Source organism: Hemicordylus capensis, chromosome 6, assembly GCF_027244095.1.
Source record: "Hemicordylus capensis ecotype Gifberg chromosome 6, rHemCap1.1.pri, whole genome shotgun sequence".
Taxonomy (NCBI): domain Eukaryota; kingdom Metazoa; phylum Chordata; class Lepidosauria; order Squamata; family Cordylidae; genus Hemicordylus; species Hemicordylus capensis.
Genome location: NC_069662.1, coordinates 169,174,622 through 169,194,342, shown reverse-complemented (window position 1 = coordinate 169,194,342; position 19,721 = coordinate 169,174,622). Strand labels below are relative to the sequence as shown.

The 19,721-nt window shown below is 53.6% G+C and overlaps 1 protein-coding gene across 4 annotated transcripts in view; it reads left to right on the top strand.

Moving 5' to 3' along the window:
• Nucleotides 1-12,327: 12,327 nt before the first annotated feature.
• The window catches only part of CSPG5 (chondroitin sulfate proteoglycan 5), a 37,937-nt gene continuing 30,543 nt past the window's right edge, over nucleotides 12,328-19,721 (top strand). The window contains exons 1-2 of one of the 4 annotated variants that reach the window (XM_053265138.1): nucleotides 12,328-12,678; nucleotides 14,782-16,396. In XM_053265138.1, the coding sequence (XP_053121113.1) occupies nucleotides 12,615-12,678; nucleotides 14,782-16,396 (1,679 nt within the window). In that variant the 5' untranslated portion in view covers nucleotides 12,328-12,614. Of the gene's footprint in view, nucleotides 12,679-13,173; nucleotides 13,537-14,781; nucleotides 16,397-19,721 lie in introns of those variants that run through there. The other 3 variants (XM_053265139.1, XM_053265136.1, XM_053265137.1) reach the window with 3 other exon arrangements.

Here is a 19,721-nt window from a genome sequence, read left to right as displayed (position 1 = left end):
CAAGTGGATCCGGGCCCAGCAGCTGCCTTCCACACCGGCTCCTCCCCTGCCTGGAAGAAGGGAGGCAAAGGGAGCCGTGCCGGATTTAGACCCAAGCTAACGAAGCTCCAGCTTAGGCCCTCACATTATGAGGGGCCTCTGGATACCAGGACATGACTAAATATGTCAAATTGGTTGAAGAATGCAGAAGACGGGCTTGGGGGAGAGGCTCTAGGATTGGGTTCCCTGAGTCTTTAAAGCAGACACTCTTGTTCTGATAAGACCAAACAAGACTACACAAAGTTATCAAAACAGCTTACCTATGAAAATAAATCTCTGCTAACAATAAGACAAAAACCATTCATCAAAAGCCCAACTGCAATAAACCCAGCATAAAACAAGTTATAAACAGCAGGAAAAAAGATGTAAAATATCTTCTGGAATGAAGTGCTCAGCGTTCATCTGAAGAAGAAAAGGGAGGCAGCACTCTTCCCGCTTGACGGATGGGAAACGGAGGTTGTGCCTGAGTGGGTGAGAAGCCGCTGCCAGTCCGTGAAGACAATACTGAGCTAGATAGACCAATGGTCTGACTCAGTATATGGCTGCTTCCTATGTTCCTATGACTCCATGCGAGTGCTGTAAGATAGTCCCCTTAGGGGATGGGGCTGCAGTTCAGTGGTAAAACATCTGCTTGTGTGCAGAAGGTTCCCAATTCAATCCCTGGCAGCATCTCGAGGTAGGGCTGGGACAGACACCTGCCTGAAGCCTTGGAGAGCTGCTGCCAGACTGTGCTGACAATACTGAGCTAGATGGACCTGTGGTCAGATTCGGTATAAGGCAGCTCTCTATGTTCCCTTCTCAACTGTGCCCCCCACCCCAATCCAGATTGCCCTTTCCGGACAGGCTTCCCTAGTGCCCACGCTTGTTGCCTTTCCAGCCCTAAGCAAAGTCCTTTGGATTTCCCCAGCCCTTTCAGCATGTTAGCCAGCTGGCTGTAATTGCCGATTCTGCTGGTTTCATCAGTTTTATTAAGCCTTTATTGTTTCTCCTACATGATTGTTTTGGGGTTTTTACAATTGTTTTATGCTTGATTTTAGTGTTGGGTTTTATTATTAGCTGCTCTGGAAGCTTTCTAGCTGAAAAGTGGCATCAATATTCAAAATCAACCTTCTGCTTTTTGGTTATGGGGAGACTGGGGCAAGGAAGATGTGTGAGAGAGGACCGTCCCTGTTCTCTGCTTAAAACCTCTATTAAATAAAGAAGGCATGTAGAGAACAACATAAGGACAATTCAGCTGGATCAGGCCCAAGACCTATCTCGTCCAGCACCCTTTTTCACACAGTGGCCCACCAGATGTCTCTGAGAAGCCCACAGGCAAGAGTGGAGGAGGACATGCCCTCTCTCTTGTTTCTGCTCCCCTGCAACTGGTATTGAGAGGCATCCTGCCTCTGAGGCTGGAGGTGGCCTAGAGCCCTCACTAGTAGCCATTGATAGATCTGTCCTTCATGAATCTGACTAAGTCCCTTTTCAAAGCCAGTATAAAACCAATTTTTATTATTTCTTATTAATATTTATATTTATATGTAAATACCACTTTCCATTTAAAAGAAGTTTTCAAAACAGTTTCTCTAAAAAGAAGCACAAGGGAGACAAGCACAGCCCTGCAGGATCAGGCCCAAGGAGGCCCATCTAGTCCAGCATCCTGTTTCACACAGTGGCCCACCAGATGCCTCTCGGGAGCCCACAGGCAAGAGGTATGTTCATGCCCTCTCTCCTGCTGTTGCTCCCCTGCAACTGGTATTGAGACGCATCGAGTCTCTGAGGCTAGAGCTGGCCCACAGCCACCAGACTAGCAGCCATTGATAGGCCTGTCCGCCATAAATCTATCTAAGCCCCTCGTAAAGCCATCCAGGCTGTTGACTGTCACCACATCTTGTGGAAGATAATTCCATAGGTTGATTATGTGTTATGTCCTTCCTTTTGTCGATCCTACATTTCTTAGCAATCAGTTTCATGGGATGACCCCTGTTTCTAGCGTTAGAGAGAAAAGAAAATTTCTATCAACTTTCTCCGTACCATGCATGATTTTATAGACCTCTATCATGCCTCCCCTGTCTTTTTTCTAAACTAATAAGCCTCAGGTGTTGTAGCCTTGCTGCTCCTTGAGCCAACTCAAGGAGAGATGGTCTGGAGAGCAGAGCTGGTCTTGTGGTACTTTCCCCCTTAGCTAAGCAGGGTCCACCCTGGTTGCATATAAATGGGAGATCAGAAGTGTGAGCACTGTCAAAGATTCCCCTCAGGGGATGGAGCCGCTCTGGGAAGAGCAGAAGGTTCCCAGTTCCCTCCCTGGCAGTGTGTGTGTGTATGGACAAGATTTTTGTATTAAACCAACAAACTACCAAAGCATACAGTACGTATGGCAGCATCTCCAAGATAGGGCCAAGAGAGACTCCTGCCTGCAACCTTGGAGAAGCCGCTGCCAGTCTGTGAAGACAACACTGAGCTAGATAGACCAATGGTCTGATTCAGTATATGGCAGCTTCCTGTGTTCCTAACTGTTTTGGTCAGATCTTGCCATTGACCAAAGCTGAGCGCCCTGAGCTGTCAGAAGACGCCACTGTCCTCCTAAAGATTTTCTCTCCCTGGCCTAAGCCACTCTCTCTGGCGGCAGGAGAAGCAGAACATTGAAAGAGCCTAAGCTATCATAAGAACACTGTTGTTGTTGTAATTTATTTTATGTATTTATTTGATTTCTATACCGCCCTTCCAAAAATGGCTCAGGGTGGTTTACACAGAGAAATGATAAATAAATAATAAGATGGCTCCCTGTACCCAAACAGCTCACAATCTAAAAATAAACATAAGATGGACACTAGCAACAGTCACTGGAGGTACTGTGCTGAGGGTGGATAGAGCCAGTTACTCTCCCCCTGCTAAATAAAGAGAATAACCACATTAAAAGAGGCCTCTTTGCCAAGTTACCAGGACAAGGCCCATCCAGTCCAGCATCCTGTTTCCCACAGAGGCCCACCAGATACCTCTGAGAAGCCCACAGGCAAGAGGTCTGTGCATGCCCTCTCTCCTGCTGTTGCTCCCCTGCAACTGGTATTTAGAGGCATCCTGCCTTTGAGCCTGGAGGTGGCCCACAGCCCTCTGACTAGTAGCCGTTGATAGACCTCTCCTCCATGAAGTTATCCAAACCCCTCTTAAAGCCATCCAGGTTGTTGGAAGTCACCATATCTAAACTAAAAAGCCCCAGGTGTTGAAACCTTGCCTCATAAGGAAGGTGCTCTAGGCCCTTGATCATCTTGGTTGCCCTCTTCTGCACCTTCTCCACTTCAACAATGTCCTTTTTAAGATGTGGCGACCAGAATTGTACGCAGTACTCCAAGTGTGGTCGCACCATAGTTTTGTATAAGGGCATTAGAATATTAGCCGTTTTATTTTCAATCCCCTTCCTAATGATCCCTAGCATGGAATTGGCCTTTTCCCACAGCTTGCACACATTGAGTCAACACTTTCCATGAACTGTCCACCATGACCCCAAGATCCCTCTCCTGGTCAGTCACAAACAGATCAGACCTCATCAGTCTATGTGGTGAGGGTTCCCCCCCCTCCCGATATGCATCACTGTACACTTGCTAAAATGTAACCACAACTGCCATTTTGTTGCCCACTCACCCAGTTTGAAGATATCCTTTTGAAGGTCCTAACAATCTGTTGTGGATTCCACTATCCTAAATAGTTTGGTGTCATCTGCAAATGTGGCCACTTTGCTGTTTACCCCAACTGCTGGATCATTTATGAACAAGGTAAAGAGCACAGGTCCCAGAACCGATCCCTGGGGACACCACTTCTTACTTCCTTCCATTGTGAAAACTGTCCATTTATTCCCACCCTCTGTTTCCTGCCCTTCAACCAGTTACCGATCCACACATGAACCTGTCCCCTTATCCCATGACTGCTAAGTGTACTCAAGAGCCTTTGGTGGGGAACTTTGTCAAAAGCTTTTTGGAATATCCAAGTATACGATGTCAAGCGGATCACCTTGATCCACATGCCTGTTGAAACTCTCCAAGAACTCCAAAAGGTTCGTGAGGCAATCTTGCCCTTGCAGAAGCCTGGCTGGTTCTCCCTCAGCAGGTTCTCCATTCAGCAGGCAGGGCAGGATGGGAGCTGATGCTCGTGTGAACGAAGAGCACCGAGCACATGGCTGCCTTTCCTCTCTGTGTGAATGCTGAAACCAGCGAAGACTTGTGGTGCCGCCTGTCCATTCCTTCCTTGTTCCCTCCAGGCCTCCCGCATCAGCACTGCTCTCCCATTTTCTGCTTGGCAACGTCCTGTTTGCAGGAGCAAGAGGCCAGTTGGCATAGCCAGTCAATGAATCCCCAATCAGCACTCACCAAGGGGTCAGCAAGCGAGAGCCCACCTCCAGGCAGCCGCCGGGATGAGGGAGGATGGGAGGGCAGCGGCTGTCCCCGATTCAGGGAAAACAATCATGCTGACCTGTTTCCTCTGTCTGGGCAGAGCAAAGAGGCCCTTGTTCTGTGCAAACGGGCAGCAGAGGTGAGGTGGTGCAAAGCTGGCAGGCACACAGTGGGCATTTGGTTGTGCCACACGCTCCCACCGAGAAAAGGCCAGGCTGTGAAATGTGGAAGCCACGAAGCAGCTGCCTACTGAGTCAAGCTGCGGGTCCCTCGAGCTCAGTGTGGTCTACGCAACAGGGGTGCACAGCTCAGAAACAGCCAGGATTTGCTGCGTGGGGGCCAAGAGAAAGGCTCCACACATGAATGGTTAGAATAAAAGTCATCATTAAATATAAATGAAAGCAATTGCTAGTTACTTGCTGGGGTCGGGAGAGAAGAGGAGGCTGCTAGCAATCTTCCCTCTTCCCTGCCCCTCTTACACTTTCCAAGTCTGCAAAGGTGGATCTGCAAAGGGGGCTGACCCCCCACCAGGGCCATGGGGCGAGGCAGCATTTTGCACCTCGCCTCAAGCACCCCCAAACTCTGGGCCACCCCTGAGGCCAGCAAAAAAGTCCCTGCGAGCTGGATCCGGCCCCCAGGCCTTACGTTGTGCAGGCCTAGTCTATATTAACTAGCAGTGGCCTCTGGGATTTCAGAGAGGGCCCATTCCCAGCCTAAGCTTTCCCAGGGGGGTCTTCCCGATGCAAAGCCACTCAGCGAGAGCCCCTCCACATAGGTCCTGACTTGTGGCGTCGGGGCCTGTGGGAGAAATGCAGAGGAGGCGGCAGCTGTGCAGACCTGTTCTTCATGCTCACGTGTCATAGTTGCCGTCTGTCTCCTGTGTGAGCGGAGTGGAAGCTGATGGGCCTGTTCACATTTTCTGGTTAAAAGGCTACATAACCACTCTGGAGCACATGACATTGAGCATGATGGCTTTCCTATCCTGTATGCATGGCTGGGCCCAGGCACTTCCTTTAAGTGGCTTCGTTTTCCGAAATGGGCTCGCTGTGGAGCGCTTGCTCACTGGTGCTCTCTCTCTCGCTCTCGTATCTTATGGGACTATCTGACTCTGCCGCATCAGTTTCTACGATGCTGCTGTGTGGAGACACTCCAGCTTTTTATTCCCTCCCAGATCCAACTACCCATCCCTTTACATCTGGAGAGCTGGTCTTGTGGTAGCAGACATGAATGGTCCCCTTTGCTAAGCAAAGTCCTCCCTGCTTTGCATTTGAATGGGAGACTAGATGTGTGAGCTAGTCTCTTTGAGGGAGGGAGCTGCTCTGAGAAGAGCCCCTGCCTGCTTGCATGCAGAAGGTTCCCAGTTCGCTCCTCGGCCGCTCCAGATAGGGAGAGACTCTTGCTTGTAACCTTGGAGAAGCCGCTGCCAGCCTAGGTAGACCAGGGCTTCTTCCCAACCTGTGGTAGTCCAGATGTTGCTGAACTACAGCTCCCGTCATCCCCAGCCACAATAAATTGGAGCTGTGGATGATGGAAGTTGTAGTTCAGCAACATCTGGACTGCCACGGGTTGGGAAGAAGCCCGGCTATAGACAATACTGAGCTAGGTGGGCCCATGGTCTGACGCAGTATAAGGCAGCTTCCTGCGATTTCTAGACAGTTGGGGAAACTCGTGGTCCGAGAGCCTGAGCTTACAGCATCTCCTTCGGAAAGCGACACAGGGCGCAGACCAGGACATCTCATGACTGGGGAACCCCAAGCGGCACTTTGGACTCCTCAAACCCACAGCTCCAAAGGTGAAGGCCACTGCCGGGAATTGAACTCCCGAGCTGTGGGATGCTGCCGTCCTGTTGCATATACCAGCAGCTCCTCACCTTGCTCACCAGTCGTCCCTGAAACAGGCCTTACCATACGTTGACCACAACTCCCATAACCAACATTGGGGGATCCCTGCTCCAGGGGGCACTGCTACCGCCCACCCACAGGCCCCACAGGATGCAGAGGGAGGCTTGATCATGGCGCCACAGGTGCATGGCCTTTGAGGACCCATGTGTGGCCCTAGAGGGGCTCGCTGGGCTTCTGGCTGCCTTGAGAGCTCCCAGAGGTTCTGGACTTCCCGTGCTGCCCCTCTGCTGATCTTGCTCCAATCCATGGCCCAAGTCTTCAGCCTCCTCCAAGCGGCGTGTTTAACCCTCCTGCCTGCATCTTCTCTCTCTTGGTCTGCGATGCTGGCTCACACCAAGACTTCTTCCCAAGAAGGGCCCTGCTGTGGATGGGGGCTGAGCTCCCCACAGGGACCCTTCTGCCTTGCTTTCCCCTGGGCAGGGAACTCCCTCCTTGCAAGCTGCCTCCTCTCCCTTCCTTCAACCCCCCCCCCCGGCCAGCTCTTCCATATGGGCTTCTTTGGCTTATCCCCTTAATCCTCCTCCCCAACTGTAACCGAGCTGGACGACTGACATCGAGCTGCCTTACGCAGAGTCAGAGCCTTGGTCCTGCTAGGCCCGTCTCGCCTTCTGTGACTGGGAGCCACAGTCCAGGGTCTCAGCAGAGACGGGCAGCCTCTTTCTTGGGTGTATTTTCAACTGGAGGGGCTGGATTTGAACCAGGGGCCTTTGGCTCACAAAGCATGTGGTTGGCCACCAAACGATGGGCTGGTCCTCTTACGTAATGGCATTTGCCCCCATTTATGCTTCCCTCTGTGGGTTGTCCATCTATCTATCTATTTATTTACTTATTATTTTACATTTTATATCCCGCTCTTCCTCCAAGGAGCCCAGAGGGGTGTACTACATACTTAAGTTCCTCCTCACAACAACCCTGTGAAGTAGGTTAGGCTGAGAGAGAAGTGACTGGCCCAGAGTCACCCAGCAAGTCTCATGGCTGAAGGGGGATTTGAACTCGGGTCTCCCTGGTCCTAGTCCAGCACTCTTAACTACTACAGCACGCTGGCTCTTTTCAGAGCACATGCTCCTTGGAAACAGGGTCCTATCTATGCTGCTGATGCAACACTGTGAGGAGAGCTGGTCTTGCCACAGCAAGCACAAATTGTCCCTTTTGCTAAGCAGGATCCACCCTGGTTTGCAGTTGGATGGGAGACGACATGTGTGAACAATGTAAGATATTCTCCTTGGGGAACAGTGCCACTCTGGGAAGAGCACCTAGATGGTTCCAAGTTCCCTCCCTGGCAGCATCTCCAAGATTGGGCTGAGAGAGACTTCTGCCTGTATCCTTGGAGAAGGCTGCTGCCAGTCTGTGTATAGACAATCCTGAGCTGGACCAAGGGTCTGACTCAGTATATGGCAGCTTCCATGTCCCCTGGGAGTATGGCTGTGAAAAGTGGGCCATGTTGGCTCTAGCCAGAGACTCCCCCATGTCACTTATGGCAAAGGGCTCTTTCTTAACCCCACCATGCACCCTCTCTGATGCGAGGCTTTCCAGGACTTCTCCCCTTCAACTGCTTCTCTTAGGGTGTCATTGCTCTTGGCCTGGCATGGGTGGGGCTCCAGACCCTTTGCATGTGAGAAGCGGAGAGATGTCTCTGCCCCAGCTTCAGCTGCTGCTCTCTGCACCAGGCAGGAGGAGGCCCAAGGGACTTCTGACTGCCTTTGGAAGCAGCTGAGGTGCAAGGCAGGTGGAGGGTCCTTGGCATCAGGGGGCCAGGCAGGAGAGGACCACCAGCTGCCTCTCCCCACTCGATCCTTGCTCGACACATGCCACAACAGACTCTGGCTCTTGGTTCTTCACCTCTAGCCCTGTGGCCCTTGCCCTGCGATTAGGAGCCGGATGGGATAACATCCCTGTTCGTCTGGGGTAGGTCCATGAGCCACATTGCTCCCATGGTGGTATTTTTGCAACGGTTCCTCCAAGTTTCTGCCCTTCCTTCTCTGACGCAGGGCTCATCTTTCTTTCCTTGCTCAGCTTCCACATGTGCAGAGTCATGAGGGAAACCATCGCCAGCCCTGGGTACCAGCAGTCTCCATGGACAGGTGAGTGCAGCAATGCAGCAATAGTTGGGGGGGGGGGGGAACCGACAGTGGCAGCTGGGAATGTCGGCGTTGTGGAACAGGCACATGTGCACGGTCTGTATTGTGGGCAGGCATCGTGTGCACACACCACTTCAGCACCTCTGTGCATTTTCCCTGTGCCTGTGTGTACTTTTGCACACAGCAACCTCCACACAATGCCCACCCCACCTCGGGGGTCATGGCCACAAATCAATGGGTTCCTGTGGAGCTTGGGTCCCCCAATGCTGCTGGACTACAACTCCTATCATCCCCAGCCACTGTAGTCCAACAACATCTTGGAATCCAGCCTTGGGAACTCCTGCCACACGCCAAGAGCTGCCCTGGCATAACCGGAGACTCTGCAGGCAGCAAAGTGCCTCTGCGTGGATCCTCTCACAGGGGAAGCTCTTGGCCATCTCTGCTGCAGGAGCACATTGGGATGGGCAACCACAGTTACAGGTTGCCAGATGTCAACTCTGTGTGTGTGTGGGGGGGGGTGAATTCAAAATTCCTGGGTGGGTGGGGGGGGATGGCAGGAAGCCCCTCTTCTCAGTTTCCACGGAACTGCTCTTGGCCACCCATTGCAGGAAGAGCTGAACAAAAGGGCTACCATCTTCCAAGGTTGGCTTGGGACAGGGAAGAATGGGCAGCTGCGCCCCCCGCCCCCCGGGAAGGCTGGCTGGTGGCCTGTGGGGGCAAGGCATGGCTGCCCTCCTGCCAGGTGCGGCAGGGCTTGGCTCACTGGCTGGAGTCCTCCACGGCCCCGGCTCCAGTCCAGAGGGTGATCTGTCTGCAGGGCTGTCTGTGGACACAGTGAGGAAGCCTGTGATGATGAGATGCCACGGGGGGGGGGGGGGGCTGGCATGCCTTGGCTGGTGCCACCTCTCTTGCCCCCGGGGTGCCAAGCAAAGCCCTTGACTGCCCCCCCGGTGCCTTCTTGCCCAGTTGCCCTGCTGCCTGCCTGCCTGCCCGCCTCCTGGCCTCCCCCTCCCCCAGGGCCGGATTAGGGCAACTGATGCCCTCAGCACAGCCCACCAATGGTGCCCCCCCCTCAGCCCCCTCCATTGCTTAACTGACAGGACATTAAGACTCAAGCAAATTACTTATTGATACCTTAATGCTTATTTAAATTTTAAAGTTCTCTTCTAGATTTTTAAGGTAAACCAAAAGAGTTCCACTGTCTATAATTTCTTATAAATAGCCGCAACAGAACGAATGATTGAGAAAAAAATTCCATCTTCAGGGTCAGACATCATAACATACGACCATCTTTTACGTGAAGTTTTGTCAATATTTTGTACTGCTCTTTACAGTAATCTTTTGCAGATCAATGACTTTTTACTTCAGATACATCGTTTAGTAGTTTCTTGAAACTTTAGTCGCTCACTGAGCCAAAGAAAACATTTTTTTAGCAATGCAGAGTAAAGTCGAACACGGCAGATAAAAACAATTACAAAACATCGATTAAAGTTGAGTGTGGCAGTGAAATGCAAGATGACAAAAGAAGTGCAAGGTGACAAATAAGGGAGGCGAAAAGAGAGTTTGAGGAACATTTAGCCAAAAGTATCAAGGAGAATAACAAAAACTTCTTTAAGTACATCAGAAGCAGGAAACCTGCCAGGGAGGCAGTTGGACCATTAGACAATGAGGGAGTGAAAGGGATTATTAAGGAGGATATGGAGGTTGCAGAGAAGCTCAATGAGTTCTTTGCGTCCGTCTTCACGGCAGAGGATACAGAGCATATACCTGTTCCTGAAGCAGACTTTTTGGGGATTGTGGCTAAAGAACTGAGTCAGATAGAAGTGATGAGAGATGATGTTCTAAACTGTCTGGAAAAGCTGAGAACTAACAAATCACCAGGGCCGGATGGCATCCATCCAAGAGTCCTCAAAGAACTCAAATGTGAAATTGCCGACCTCTTTGCCAAAATATATAACTTATCCTTGCAATCAGGCTCTGTACCGGAGGACTGGAAAGTAGCAAATGTAACACTGATTTTCAAAAAGGGATGCAGAGGCGATCCGGGAAATTACAGGCTGGTTAGCTTAATGTCCGTTCCAGGCATATTGATGGAAAACATACTCAAGGAAAAAGTTGTAAAGCACATAGAAGAACAGGCCCTGCTGGGAGTGAGCCAGCATGGCTTCTGCAAAGGTAAATCTTGCCTCACCAACCTTTTGGACCTCTTTGAGAGTGTCAACGAGTGTGTGGATCAAGGTGATCCAGTTGACATTGTCGAAAGCTTTTTGGAAGTCCAGGTAGACTAAGTTCCTCATCAAAGACTCCTAAGAAAACTTAGTGGTCATGGGATAAGGAGACAAGTCCATGTATGGATTGAAAACTGGTTGAAAGACAGGAAACAGAGGGTAGGTATAAATGGAGAGTTTTAACAATGGAGGGAAGTAAGAAGTGTGGCCCCCCCAGGGATCTGTACTGGGACCGGTGCTTTTTAATTTATTCATAAATGATCTAGAAGCAAGGGTAAGCAGTGAGGTGGCCAAATTTGCAGATGGTACCAAACTCTTTTGGGTAGTGAAATCCATAACTGATTGTGAAGAGCTCCAAAAGGATCTCTCCAAACTGGGGGAGTGGGCGGCAAAATGGCAAATGCGGTTCAATGTTAGCAAGTGTAAAGTGATGCACATTGGGACAAAAAAACCCCAACTTCAAGTATATGCTGATGGGATCCGAGCTGTCGGTGACGGACCAGGAGAGGGATCTTGGGGTTGTGGTGGACAGCTCGTTGAAAGTGTCGACTCAATGTGCGGCAGCTGTGAAAAAGGCCAATTCCATGGTAGGGATCATTAGGAAGGGGATTGAAAATAAAATGGCTAATATTATAATGGCCATATACAAAACTATGGTGCAGCCATACCTGGAGTACTGCGTACAATTCTGGTAACCACATCTAAAAAAGGACATTGTAGAACTGGAAAAGGTGCAGAAGAAGGCAACCAAGATGATCAGGGGCCTTGAGCACCTTCCTTATGAGGCAAGGCTACAACACCTGGGCCTATTTAGTTTAGAAAAAAGACAACTGTGGGGAGACACGATAGAGGTCTATAAAATCATGCATGGTGCGGAGAAAGTGGATAGAGGGAAATTCTTCTCCTCTCACATAACTCTAGAACCAGGGGTCATCCCATGAAATTGATTGCCAGGAAATCTAGGACCAACAAAAGGAAGAACTTTTTCACACAATGCATAATCAGCTTGTGGAATTCTCTGTCACAAGATATGGTGACAGCCAACCACCTGGATGGCTTTAAGAGGTGTTTGGATAGCTTCATGGAGGAGAGGTCTATCAACGGCTACTAGTCAGAGGGCTGTGGGCCACCTCCAGCCGCAAAGGCAGGATGCTTCCAGTTGCAGGGGAGTAACAGTGGGAGAGAGGGCCTGCCCTCAGCTCCTGCCTGTGGCTTCCAGTGGCATCTGGTGGGCCATCTGTGAAACAGATGCTGGACTAGATGGGCTTCCTTGGGCCTGATCGCGCAGGGCTGTTCTGATGTTCAGTGAAAGAGTTAAGGGCATGATAGCCAAGGGGCAAACTCTGTGGTGCCCCCCTTCCCTTGATGCCCTAAGCAAGCGCTTGTTTTGCCTTCTGGTTAATCCAGGGCTGCCCTCCCCGCCGGCAGCAGCGCACCCCTCTGCTCTCTGGCGCCGCCCCCGCCCCCCTCCCTCTCCCCTTGCCTGGCCTGCCTTCCCCTAGCAAAGGTGCCAGCCCCTTTTCAAGACCCCCGCCCAGCAACCCGAGTCTAAACTGGGCGGGGGGGGGAGTGTGAGCAAGGAAAGAGCCCGCCCCCCCCCCACCCCAGTGCCAGCCGCCGCCGCGGCAAGCCAAGCAGCTGCAAGAGCGGGGCTGCAAGGGGAGGGGTCCTCTGGCGCGCCCCCCCCCCGCCCCGTTTCCCGCGGGCGCCGTAATCCTCGGCAGAGAAGCGCCTCCTCCTCCTCCTCCTCCTCCTCCCCCCCCCTCCTCGGGCTGGGCCGGGCCAGGCTGGCGCGGCGGGGCGGGCTCTGCTCGGGCTCTTGGCGGCTGGAGGCGGCGGCGGCGGCGGCAGGCGAGGATGGGGCGTCGGGCCGGAGCGGCGTCGGCGGGGCGCTGATCCCGGTCCCGATCCGGCGCAGGGCTTCTGGGCGCGCCATGCGGCGAGGCTGCCGCCGGGGCTGAGCGCGGAGGGGCGGGACGCGGCGGCGCCGATGGTGCAGTGATGGGGCGTCCGCTCGCTCCGGGGGTGGCCGCCTTCCTGCTGGCTCTTGCGGGGTTCCTCGCGGGTAGGTGGTGGCGAGGGAGGGAGGGAGGGGTGGGCTGCCTGCCCTGGAGATGGCGCCCCCCGCCCCAAGCCCCGCTGCTTCGGGTGCTGCTGCTGGCACGATGCCCTTGCCAGACTGAGGCGGGGAGGGGGCTGCAATGGGGGGGGGAGGAACGTGAAGGGGCGCAGTGGGGGGGGGAGATCATCGGTACCCGCCGCAGAAACAGCCCTGGCAGCGGCAACCCCCCCCCCCGCCCACTCCCTAGCAGCTTCGAGGCTGACTGTGACTGTCTGGTCCAAGGAGGGGTGGGGGGATTCCCCCTCTCTCTTTTTGCAAGAGACCAAAAACGCCGGGGAAGGGAGGGGTGGGGTGGGGTGGGGTGGGGGTCTGCTCTGGAAGATGGAAGGGGCGCCTGGCCGAGGGAGGGTCTCCTCTGTCTCCAGGCAGGTCTGGGTGGCAATGAGAGGGCACAGTCGGGGGCTTGGGGGAGGAAGAAGAGGCAGCCGCTTCTCCTTCTCGGGGGGGGGGGCGGCGGCAGGATGGACGGCTCGGAAGCGGGGGGTCCTCTGGCCGGAGTGGCTGGGTGGCTTTTTTCCGGCTAGGCGCTTGTGATGCAAGACACGTGTCTCCGAATCCACACACCCTCCGCTCTGTTCGAGAAGAGGCTCTTTCGAAGGAAGTGCCGGATGATCCCGGGCGCTGGGCTACAGGCAGGCTGCCGGCCACCCGAGGAGGCACGGCTGGCCGCTTCTGCCCTCACCCCTTCCAGCAAAGGGCAAGCGCCTCGGGAGAAGCAGCCTCCTTCCTTTCCACACACATCTGCGCTGCTGCTGCTGCTTTGGATGAAGGATGGCAGAAAATGTCTCTCTAGTCCCTATGGTGACAGTGCCGTAAATAAAGCTGGGGCTGTGTGTGTGTGTGGATCCCTCTGCCCGCTGCTGTCCCTTCCAGATGTGTCAGCCGGGAGCCCAGAGGAGGGGGGTGTGCCCCTGCAGGGAGGGATGCTCTTGGCTCTTGGCACGGCCTTGCTGGAGCCATCCAGCCCAGCACCCGGCGCTTCCCAGTGATGCTCAGCCCGCGAGCCCCCACCCCAGGGCAGGGGTCCCCAGATCTTGTGGCTGGGCTACGGGCCCCATCAGCCCCCAGCCTCAGCAGCCAAAGGGTGGGGCTGATGGTCGCCCCCGACGACAAAACCTAGGGACCCAAGGTTGGGACCCCCTGCCCTGGGGGGGGCTCCTAGGCAGGGTGTGGCGGTGCTGGTGGGCCACAGTGGCCCTCCCCTCCAACTGGGCTGGGTTCCCCTCCCCCTGTATAGACCCACTTCTGCCTGCCTGGTCTTTGGCTTGCACCGTCCAACTGACAGACAGAGGGACTCCCTGCTCCTTCAGCACCTGCGGCCCACCCACCTTGGCTCTGAGCATTTTAGACGCTCTCCCCCCCCCCAGCTTCCCACTTGGGATTTCTCTGGCGCAGTGTCCAGCCTTTGGTTTTGATTCCGTCTCCCTTTGTCAGGAGCCTGTGAAATGGTGTTTCTGGGAGAAGCCTAAGTTGAAATCCTCTGGGTGTGTTAACCAGCCCTTCCTTTGCTCAAGGATTTCTCCCAGACGTTGCAAATGCTGTTCCAGCAGCCAGCCATGCTGTGGAGAGGGAGGAGGCAGCCGGGCCAATTTGGGAAATAGCAGCCCCTCCTCCTTGGAGCCGCCAAGGCAGTTTCCCTGTATTTACACCTCAGTCACTACAACCAGCCACCCCCCCCTCCCCACAACCTCCCCGTGATTAATTCTGCTCTACTACACTTGAAATGAGGGGGAAGCAGAGGAGATGAATCAGAGTGAGAATGTGTGGGAATGAATTGGGAACCGATACCCGTGCTATTTTTGCCACAGTAGCGGTGGCAAAAATAAAACGAGATCTTTTTTGGGTGATAGACCATTTGGTTCCAAATGTCCCCAGGATTGTCAGCGGGGTGGGGGTGGTACGGCGGAGATTTTTGGACAGGCGTTTGGGGAGAGGTGAACTGGGCACAGATGATGTTTGTGTCGAGAAGGATGCCTCTCTGGGCTGGTGTGGCGTGCAGGTCTCCTGGCTAATGCATCCCCCTTGTTCTTGATTTCTTTCCTCCAGCCTCGGAGCCGTATCCGAGATCCCCCAACGCCACCGACGATGTCCGTGGAGCCATCAGGGAGGGGAGCCATCACCAGCAGCAGCAGCAACAGGCCGCTGCAGACAGAGAGTCGCTGGGGAAGCACCGTCCAGGGGGCCCCCCGAGGAATGGCCCCTGGCCAGGGAGAAACGCGTCCACAGCCGAAGCCTCTCAGGCCACTGGAGCAAAGGAATCCCAGCTCAGGACGCCTGCTGTTCTCCCAGATGGCGGCAGAGGAGGAGGAGGAGGCGGAGGCCCTGCCATGGCTGCTGACGGCCCAGCTGCCCGCGGTCCCCCTGCGGCAGGCGGCGTCTCTGTGAGATTCTTCTCCGGTGAAATGGATGAAATGAAAAACGAGTCTGCCCTCTGTTTGAGCTGCCCGGGAGGGACGGGCCAAGGGAGCCCTCAGCCGCAGAAGCCTTTGTTGGGCGACTCCTCCGACAAGGGCCCCATGGAAGCCTTGTCCGTTGTCACCAGCTTTGTTCGGCCCGTCCAGGGTCAGGATGGGACGTGGCAGGGATCTGAGGCAAAGGCAGGCCCGGGGAGCCCGCCCCCTACCCCAGAAGGCCAGGAGGAGGCCGGAAGTGGGGACCCGCGTGCCCAGGCCTCTCCAAAGCAGGGCAGCTTCGCCGAATGGACCGTGATCCCTCCCACCCTGTTGACCACAGAGACCAGCTCGCCAACAGGCCGAGGCCTCAGTTCCGATTCAGCCGAAACAGACCTTCTGCTCGACACCTTTGAGGTTGCTGTGCCGCCATCCCCCACTCTGGGTGCCCCCATTCAGACCTTGGACGAGGCCGGGAGGGTCCAGGACCAAGACTCCGCCCAGAAGGAGGAGCCTTTGGAGTTGTGGGTGGATGCCACTAGCAACTCACCGGCTGAGGGTGCCCAAGGCCTCACTGACCTGACCTGGCTCGATACGGAGGCACCCCAGTTGGGCACCACGCCTCCAGACAAGGCCATGCAGACCTCTAAGCCGTCGTTGGACCCACTGGCCTCTGAAATCATTGACATAGATTACTATGACCTGTATGAGCGGGAGAGTCTGGGTGGAGCCGGCTCTGATTCCACTAAGAGGAAACCTTCGGATGAGAAAGGGATGTCCTGGTCCCTCCACGACCTCTACGACGACTTTACACCCTTTGACGAGTCAGATTTCTACCCCACCACCTCCTTCTATACAGATGGCGACGAGGAGGACTTGGAGGAGCCGGAGGAGGACGAGGAGGAGGAAGAAGGTGGAGGTGGGTTGGCTAGGGAGCTGGAGGACGAGAACGACTATCGGATCCCCACTCCGGCCACCCCCAAAATCCAGACCATGGTCCAGGAAGCGGAATCCACAAGCCGTCGCTATGTGGTCCCCCCTCTGCAGACTTTCATTGTCTCCGGGGGGAACGGTGCAGCCACGCCCCGGCCCCGGCCTGCAGAAATGGGCAGAGACCTGAGCCTGTCTGGCAGCGGTGAGAACGGCACCGAATGCCGAAGCGGCTACATCCGGCACAACAATTCTTGCAAGTCTCTGTGTGACACCTTTCCCAGCTACTGCCACAATGGGGGACAGTGCTATCTGGTAGAGAACCTGGGAGCCTTCTGCAGGTGAGCTGCTACTGTGGGCCTTCCCTGGTAGGAAGGGGGGATGGCTAGTGGGGTCTGGGCCACTTAGGAAGGATGGCGAGGCCCCACGCTAAGTCTACACGTGGGTTCAGAGCAGGAATAGCTGGCGGGCATTGAGGCAGGGGAGAACCTAGTCGCCGAGGCAGAAGCCTATCCTCCCTTTCCTCCATGCCAGCGGGCTTGGGTATTTATTTATTTATTTATTCAATTTTTCTTATATACCGTCTCCTCCAAAGACTCCAGGCGGCAAAAAACAACAATACCAATAATTAATTTACAATTATTTACCCAAGCCTGGCAACATTGAGGAAACAGAAAGGGTGGGGGAGCAGAAAAGCAAGGGCAAAAGTAGAAAGGTTTGGGGGTGGAAGGGGAGAGAAGGCTAGTCTTGTGGGGGGAGAGAAGCGCTAGTCTTGTGGGAGCAAGCATGACTTGTCCCCTTAGCTAAGCAGGGTCCACCCTGGTTGCATATGAATGGGAGACTAGAAGTGTGAGCACTCTAAGATATTCCCTTCAGGGGATGGAGCCGCTCTGAGAAGAGCAGAAGGTTCCAAGTTCCCTCCCTGGCAGCATCACCAAGATAGGGCTGAGAGAGATTCCTGCCTGCAACCCTGGAGAAGCCGTTGCCAGTCTGTGAAGACAACACTGAACTAGATAGACCAATGGCCTGACTCAGTATATGGCAGCTTCCTCTGTTCCTAAGGCAGAAAGCAAAAAACGCCAGAGCAAAAAGCAGGGAGAAAGGCAGGAAGCAGAAAGGAAGGGCAACAGGCAGAAAGAGGGACAGAAGGGAGAAAACAGGGATTGCATCCCATCTGCCACCAAACAAACCAGCTAGTAAAAGATCAGACTTACCAGCAGCCAGGGAATCCTCCAGTGCAGGGAGCTTCCTCAAGCCCCTCCTCCCCTGCCTGCAACTGACTCTTTTGGCCTTCCTGGCTGGAACAGCTGCTACTCAAGCTGCTCCAGCCAATCTGATTCCTAGGGGGCTCCTCCTGGCACTGCCCCCAGGAAGAAGGGAAAAACATATTAAAAATATACTCCCTGAAGCAACCAGGCAGTGCATTTTTAACCCATTGTTTTAGTTTTTCCTGGGGGCAGTGCCAGGAGGAGCCCCCTAGGAATCGGATTGGCTGGAGCAGCTTGAGTAGCAGCTGTTCCAGCCAGGAAGACCAAAACAAGACGTTGCAGGCCGGGGAGGAGGGGCTGGAGGAAGCGCCCTGCTCTGGAGGTCTCCCTGGCTGCTGGTAAGTCCGATCCTTTATTAGCTTGTTTGTTTTTGTTGGGGGTGGGGTGCACTGCTCCTCCTGCCCTTACTGGCCAGCCAACACTGTTTCAGAGGGGGGGATGCTCCCACCCGGACTGTGCCAATGTGGGCCTCCCCTACGGGTGACGGAGGAGGTGCTGATTAGGGTGGATCACACCATTTCAAGCTGTAGGCAGGGGGTACCATTTTGGAACACTGCTTCATGTTTACAAACAAACAAACAACTCCAAACCCTGAAAGTAACGAAACTAGCACATCAAGGAGAAACGGTCCAAACCCAGTCCACTCCCTGCTAAGATTTCCTTCTACTTGCAGGGAGGTTTGGGAGGTTTTTATTTATTTTATTTTGTTTTGTTTTACTTTTTACAAGCAGGAGCATTAAGCATGTGATTCCCTCCCCCCTGCCGTCTGAAGTGGTCCAGTCCATTCCAACACCTCATTGGCAGAGACGGCTTCTGTGCTCATTCATGGTCACATATGTTCAGATACAGCAGATGGAAATTAGTGGAGTCGAGGAGTTCCACCCAGAATTTTAGCTTTTCAGCGATATATTCTCAGAATCCTGTCAAAAGAGGTGGGAGCAGTGTGGGTTTTCTAAAAAGAGGCCTGCAGACCTGCATTGGCTTGAAACACGTCAGGCCTGACAGACTATATTTCCAGAGCATTTTTGAGGTCTCCTTTCTCGCTGTTACAGTCAGGGAGCCCAGCCACCAGCCCTGTGATAAGAGCCTTGCTCCTTAATTCTAGGTGATTGGAGAAGATATTGCAGTGTTTGAGTGGCCAGGGAAATGCACTCTGTACATGCTCAAAGGTACTTTTCTGTGTTAGAGAATATTGCTTCATTTCTGTTTATTTGAGGAGAGTGTGTGGCCAAAGATGGAAAGGGGTGTAACTGAAAGAGAGAGCTGTAGCTAGAAAGAGAATCCAAAGCCAAGATTAACATTTCCTGCAAGGAGCCCGTGCAGGGTCATGGGTTTGGTTGGTTTTTTTGGCCTGTTCTGCTTATATCACTGGGATCCATCCTCTCAAATCAAGATTGCACCTTGAGAGCTGTGATGAGTGGTGAAGTATCACAAGGGTGTGAAATGTCAAGACAGCAGCCGGCGGTGGTGGTGGTAGTAGTAGCGTCTGGGGCCCGGTCTTGTGAGCAATCTCTTTTGTTGTCATAGCTGGGCTGATGGTCCATAAAGCTGCAGTTGCCAAACTTGTGTCCCCAGATGTTGAACTACAACTCCCATCATCCATCGCCAAATGACCTTATGGCAGGGGATGATGGAAGTTGTAGTCTGATAACATCTGGGGACCCAAGTTTGAGAAGCCTTAAGAGGACTGATTGGAGATACAGATTTGGACCACTTTTCTCCCAGCTGCATCATTCCTGCTCTTGAGGGTCAGAGGAATGTGGCACAGAGGGGAGAAACGCCACAAACTCCGTTCCCCTTCATATCGAGGGGGGAATCTTTCACCAAGCCAGACGCAGTCACACATTTTCACACATGCCCTTACATAATTGGTCAGTTAATACTCAATGGCTGGTGACTGAATGTGTGCATAAACTCCAGCTGAAGAGATTTGCTTTGCGGGGGTGATATGAAAGATCTCTCTGTAGAGCCGTATCTGCAATGGCCTATTCACACATGCAGGTCATCACTGGATGAATGTCTGTATGTGAACCAGGCCACAAAGGTATCATCAGCAAAAGGCAGACTCTCGTCATCAGACTCCAACAATGGTGTTGGTTCCTTTTCTCACAACAACCTGTGTCATTAGCATCACCCTGTCGCCTCCCTGCAGCCCTGCAAGGGAGATTTGGGAGGCACGGGTGGGTAAAGTAAAGTGTGCCGTCAAGTTGATTTCGACTCCTGGCGCCCACAAAGCCCTGTAGTTTTATTTTGGTAGAATACAGGAGGGGTTGACCATTGCCTCCTCCCACACAGTATGAGGTGAGGCCTTTCAGCACCTTCCTATATCGCTGCTGCCCACTATAGTACCAGCAGAGATTCGAATCAGCAACCTTCTGCTTGTTAGTCAAGCATTTCC